Below are 6,632 nucleotides of genomic sequence, written 5' to 3' on the forward strand. Positions count from 1 at the left end.
TCACAACGCAAGCAGACATTGCAACCCTGCAGATGCGAGCTGCCGAGCCATGGTGTATACCACGACACTCGAACTACACGGGAGAACGGATGTCCTCGCAGGTGTAGAACCTCCTGAGTGTCACGGCACACCACAATGTCTGAAATATCTACCCATACTCTTGTATCAGAGTTATGGTACCCAATTCCCCTCACATGGCATGGGTTGACCCGGGCGAAGGAACATTCACTTGCCAAGTGAATCGTAGTGCCACGGTGGGTATCGAACTCGAGTCTCCTGGACAGAAGTCAAGCACGATAACCACTACACCACTACGCCTTACACCACTACGCTCCTAAAATGAAGATGAAAAAAATGAAGACTATTTGTACTTAACCAAAATTTTTTAAATTTGTACTTTTCTGATACTTTGAACTTCGCTGATTATTTTCAATGCCTTTAGTTTTTCTATATCTTTCTTGGATCAAAAGTTATAACCCTCCAAAATGGCTAGAAATAAATAGTTAAATAGTTAAAAATGACCAAAATTGGGCAAGATGGACCCATTTTGGATTAGACTAGTAAACTAGTCGGTTATTACTTATAACCTTATAATAAAACTGTCAATCAAATAATGTAAACACTAAAGTAATTAAATATTCAGCGCGCGTGAGAGAAAAGGAAAATAACCGACTAGAAGCTACTTCCAACGCCTTTTTTTCTTCACCTAAAATCGTAAGGAGAGACATACAGATTTTCTGTATGTCTGACCCGTGCGGGATTGCATTTATTTTTCTTTCTGTTTATTGCGTTTTTAGAAATGCTCATTTATTTATATGTTCTCATGTTCAATGTTACTATGAAATATCATTTAGTCAAAAAAGTTGGATGGATTCTCAAAAACCTAAAAAAAGTTGTAAAATTAAACAACGTTTTTTGAGGGAAGTAGCTTCTAGTCGTTGAAATTCAGAAAAGAGACTCAACTTCACTCCTTCGATTCTTTTTATTTGGAGCTTGATTATTCTTTGTATATGGGTCTGTTTTCAACGACTAGTTTACTAGTCTAATTTTGGATGAATAGAATAAATAATTCTCAAAAGCTTGTCAAAATATTTTTTCCGCATTAATTTAGAGGACGCATTAAATTAGAGAAATGACTGCCATATTATTATATTTTAATTAAGGAAAAAATGATGGTCTTTGAGATTGCGGAATTAATGATCCAGGAAAAAATTTGTAAGATTCAACCAAAATGAGTGGAAATTATAAAATTATTAAGGAAAAAGAATGCGGAATGTAAATTTGAATTTTCATTAAGGAAAATAGATACAACCCGGAACATGGATGAATTGTTCACGTTCAAGAAGACACGGAAAATATTTTCATAATTCCTTAAACATTATGGAGAAAAAAACAATTCAGAGCAAAATAATTAGAATGAAATTGGGCATTTTCTTTTGGCAAGCCGAGTATTCCTAAACCGTTGAAGTGAAATTAGATCCGGTTTAATGGAAAATGTATCTGGAATTTATCTGAAGTAAAAAAAAATTTAATTACTCTTTCGAAAAAGTTGTCTGTTATTGTAACCGGTTATTCATCTGATGTTCTCTATCATTCAATCTTCCTATAAATCGAATTCGTTTCTAGTCCCTGTCAATGAGAAACTCTCTTAAAATACTTTCCTAATTGGGGAGAGCCAATTATATTAAGTATTAAGTATCAGATGATTATAAAATTATTCGAAGAAAACATTGCATCATATAGAAGAGTTTATGCATGTTTAAGTTTTAAAAATATCTACTATTCTTTCTTTTGAGGGGGGGGGGGGCAGTGATTATTATTCTAAAACAAATGCATATTGAAAACGGGGGGGGGGGGGTCCTTAGGCAACAAATGGAGGGTGCGGTAATTGCCGCCCTTAAGGGTACCTTTTTTGGATTTCCAAAGTCCCGCTAAGCGCTAAGGGTCGGAAAAATCAGAAAATCAAATTTCAATCCCACTAAGGGTCGGAAAAACAGGAAAACTTCGATTTTTTACCCTTGGAAAGTTCAAAATTTGGTCAAATTAGTCCTAATAAGGGTCGTAAAATTCTCAAAGTTTTCCTTTCTTTTCTCCTTTTTAGTCCCAGTAAAGGGTCCAATGGTCAAAAGTCGGGCGGCACCTTCCCCCCGTCAGCTCGCAACCCTAGTACCCCCCCCCCCGGGATATTGAAGCTCTACTGTAGAAAACCTCAAGGAAACCTTTTTGAGATTTACAAAAATCTGCTTAAGAAGCAAATAAGGACAGGATCTTATGTGATATCTTAAAGCTTGCTTATAGCCGATATGGCGTTTTTTGAATATTTCTTACTTATAACTATAAGTCATTTTTGTTTGGCGAGACACCAATCACGTTAGAAAAAAGACCTAATAATCGGACTCATTATTTGCGGTAACCGCTAGGACATCCTATGGGTGGATTCAATACTTTCTATCTTTTTGATTTTCAATTTGCGAATCGAGTGCCTGGCCCTATAAATATATTTTGCTTGCATCTTTTGTGAGTCTTGAGTGACCTGCCTCGATCGCTTTGTAACTTTTATACATATACACTAGTATTTAATGTTTTTTATTTAGAATATGGTCTAAAACAAAATGTCAACGTTGTCAACGCGGAATCAGCAATACAGATCTGGTAATGCAGGCGCACAATTGTTATTACCATGTCGAATGTTTCGCGTGTTATTCATGTGGAATTCATCTAAAGAAAGGACAACGTTTTGGTGTTAAAGATCAAAAAGTGTATTGTGAACTACATTACAAACAAATTCGGCTACCGGCTAATTCACCAATCAATGATACGAATAATAATATTGGAACTCGTGAAAAACTCGGTAAGAAAATTGGGCCTATCCATTAAATTTCCGTATAGGGGGTGGACGAACCTTTTCCATCAAGTCAAACAGTGTTCTTTGTGGAGTGTTCTTTGGACCAAACCTTTTTAAAAATTTCTTGGGATTTATGAGATGTTTGTTAGGTTAATGGATAAGATTGACGATTCAGTTTCAAGGCTTTCTTGGGATACATCAGGTTTTTATGAGGTTGTATTGGGTGGGATTGGCAAAGTTTCCTTTAGCTTTTATTGTTTTTGTTTCATGAGGTTTTCTTTGGGCCAATTCTTTTCAAGGCTTTCTTGGGATTCTTTATCAGGATTTTAAAAGGTTGATTTGAGTGGGGTTGGCAAAGTTTCCTTTAGCTTTTATTGAGAGGGTTTCTAGAAGTTTTTTTGGACCAAGTCTCTTCAAAGCTTTCTTGGGATTTTTTATTAGGTTTTTATGAGGTTGTATTGGGTGGGATTGGCAAAGTTTCCTTTAGCATTTATTGAGAGGGTTTCTAGAGGTTTTCTTTGGGCCAATTCTTTTCAAAGCTTTCTTGGGATTCTTTATCGGGATTTTAAGAGGTTGCATTGAGTGGGGTTTGCAAACTTTCCTTTAGCATTTATTGAGAAGGTTTCTAGAGGTTTTCTTTCGACCAATTCTTTTCAAGGCCTTCCTTTAGTTCTTCTTTGGACCGAACTTTTTTTTAAATTTCTTCGGATTTATGAGATGCCGTTTGTTAGGTTAATGGATAAGATTGACGATTTAGTTTCTATTAAATTCTACAATCTATAATAACTATATGTCCAATAATAACTTGAACTCTGATTGACCTCGTGATTCCTAAGATAATTTTTAAAATCAGAAGTTTTTGACACATAAGGTTTTTTGTACTCTGGGAAAATTGTCAAAAATATTTTTATGGATTTTCTAAAGTGAGGTTAGCACTTTCTTGATTTGTCTTTGGGCCTTTAAAATTGTTTGAGGATTCAAGAAGTATTCAGAAAGTTCTTATGGATAGGATTTTGTGTTTCTATCTTTCTGGAGAGCTTGTTGCAATTCACTTCGGTTTACTGGGGTAGTTTTTGGGGTCAACTGAAATTTTCTGGAACGTCTTTATAATTAAACTAATCTAAGGGTGCTTTAAAACTTTATTTCACCTTCCCTAGATGTGTAATATTAATGCTGTGAATGTTTCTTCCAGATCGTAGATATTCAATGCCATCACTTTCACAACATTTCAATGTCAAAGATGAACCATGCAGAAGTTTATCACCTCTAATAACACAAACACCTTTCCCACAACAAAAACAACAACATCAACAACAACAACAACTAATTTTGGACATAAGTAACCACAGGTCACCTATACTTAGACAATTAAGTGATCCATCAAATATTCATTCATCAGATAACAAAACAACTGAATTAAAACCTATATCATCAAGTTTAAATTTCTCAGATCACCTCACAGAGCCTTTGGTGACAAACTTGTCACCAAAAACTTTTACATCAAAAAAGATTGACAACCAACTAAAACCTTTATCATCCAGTTTAAATTTCTCGGATGACTTTCCAGATCCTCTAGTAACAAACTCATCACCGAAAACTTTTACATCAACCAAGGAGATTGACAACAAACTAAATGATCCAGCCATAAACATACAACAGAATCAATGGAAAGTAAACAAACCTCAAAGCTTTACTGACACTTATACGAGCTTCCCATTCAACTTCAATACTTCTGGTCAACCAAGAAAACATCCAAATAGCAGTCACAGTGGATCAGCAGATTCCTCTTTTTCATTGAAAAGACATCAATCGAGTGAACCATTAGTTTCACCTGTACTACAAAAGAAATTTTTACCAGAGCCTTCGGTAAAATTATCAGAATCACAAACCCTTCAATCTCCAATGAGTTCAATTTCAAGTTACTTTCAAAATCTTGGTAAGAATAGTGCGCCAGACTGCAAACCCTTCATAAGCTTAGAAAAACACAAGGAAACCAGTAATAATGACATGAGAACGTTTACAAATTTATTCACCGAGAAAAATGACAGAGAAACGAAATCATTTTTTAATTTAGACGTCAAGAAACAAATAACATCATCAGATATTGAAATAACAACAAATCCATCATCCAGTAAAACTAGCCCTGTAGATATCCCTTCATCCCGTAAACCGCCACCTGCATACTCCGATTTTCAACCGTTAACCTTTTCAGACAACGAGCCAGAAAATGATAAATTTCTGGACCAAATTGAGTCACAGGATACAAAAGGCTCAGATTCTAATGATTTTTCGACGATTAAAACTGGATCGAATAGTTCTAGCAGTGATGAAGATGGAAGTCAAGAACCTAAGAAAGCGACCAAGGTTACATCTACCAAATCCAGAAAAAGCCGATCAAAGGATAACAAACCAAAACGTCAAAGGACTTCTTTCAAAGTTTATCAATTAGTGGCTATGAAAGAATTATTTGATTGTGATAAAAATCCTGATTCAATTAAGTTGACACGACTGGCCGACAAAATTGATCTCCCGAAACGTGTATTACAAGTATGGTTTCAAAATGCACGAGCTAAACATCGAAAGGGTCAAAATATTTTTAGTGATACAATTGAGAAAATGTTATTACCAGAAAACGTTGGTAAGGCGTTAGAGAAAGAAAGTCAGGGTGATGAAAACGAGGACTGTGTTGAAGATCAATCTCTTGAATTTGATGATGAAACTAAAGATCCAACTGATGACGTAAGCTGACGTTAGCAATTTTATTATTTTGATCTTTTTAACTCTGGAATAAAATTGTAAGAAATCATTTGATATTATAGTTTTTGTATATTTTTACACATTTTTTTTTTAAATCAAAATGTTTGAAAATTAAATTTTAAGTATGAACGTCAAAATTTCTGAAATACATGCATCAATGTGGCTGATTTTGCGAATCAGTCTATATTATAACATTTAAAATAAGGGCAGTCCGTAAAACTTTAGCAATGCACGAGACCTTCAGAAAGTATTAATCTGATAAAATTGAGACTAACCCAAAACTGATACAAGTACAAGGCTAAAAATGTTACAGAAAATTTGAACAGCTAGCTTAGCTTCTAAAAATTACTGACCAGTTCTTATAAAAAAATGGATGTACTGTATTGACTGAATGACAAAATGATTGTCTGTAAATACTATAAGTGGGTTATAAAGAGCGGTTTTACTTGTTGCAAATATTTTGGCATTTGACCAAGGTAAACAAAAACAAATAAACAAAAAAAAATTGACGATAAGTAAACAATTCTATTTTTCTTTTTTTACAAAAAAACATTTGCAAGTAAAAATTTTTTGGTATGATACAATAGTATACAATTTCGTTATAATTATATACATTTTGAAAAAAAATTCCACCCTAAAAATCTAAAATAATTATTATATATAGATACTCACCTAATGTTTTTTTGAAATGGCATAAAATTTTAAATTATAAACAAAAGAATGAATTTTCTTTCAATCTCGTACATGCATTTAAATTTTCACATTAACAAACACAAGAAATTTTAATTAAATAACCGAGTGCAAAAAAGTGCATAAAATTTTTGTGAATATAATATTATAGAAAAATTCCTTTACGTACATCAGAAAAAAACAATAGAATAAAGTGATAAAAAATTGATATTGGTAAAATACCATGAAATTAAAATAGTGAAAATAGGCGCTTTTTAAATTCAAATTTAAACTTTCGGACAGTAATGCTTTATGATAGTCATTGCATTATAATTACTTTCGCCGCAATAATGGAAGATGT

At 33.6% G+C, this 6,632-nt stretch overlaps 1 protein-coding gene across 1 annotated transcript; it reads left to right on the forward strand.

The window, feature by feature from the left end:
* The first annotated feature begins 2,765 nt into the window (after positions 1-2,765).
* Positions 2,766-5,641, forward strand: LOC136815191 (uncharacterized). Its single transcript, XM_067071642.1, has 2 exons — positions 2,766-2,851; positions 4,038-5,641. The coding sequence occupies exon 2, from the start codon at positions 4,052-4,054 to the stop codon at positions 5,591-5,593; it is 1,542 nt and encodes a 513-aa protein (XP_066927743.1). The 5' UTR covers positions 2,766-2,851; positions 4,038-4,051; the 3' UTR covers positions 5,594-5,641.
* Positions 5,642-6,632: the final 991 nt, after the last annotated feature.

This window comes from Clytia hemisphaerica, unplaced genomic scaffold (genome assembly GCF_902728285.1).
Source record: "Clytia hemisphaerica strain Z4C2 unplaced genomic scaffold, Clytia hemisphaerica genome assembly, whole genome shotgun sequence".
NCBI classification, from domain to species: domain Eukaryota; kingdom Metazoa; phylum Cnidaria; class Hydrozoa; order Leptothecata; family Clytiidae; genus Clytia; species Clytia hemisphaerica.

Bases quoted from the DNA above. Each gene is read 5' to 3' on its own strand.
- LOC136815191 (XM_067071642.1), top strand. From the start codon at position 4,052: ATGCCATCACTTTCACAACATTTCAATGTCAAAGATGAACCATGCAGA.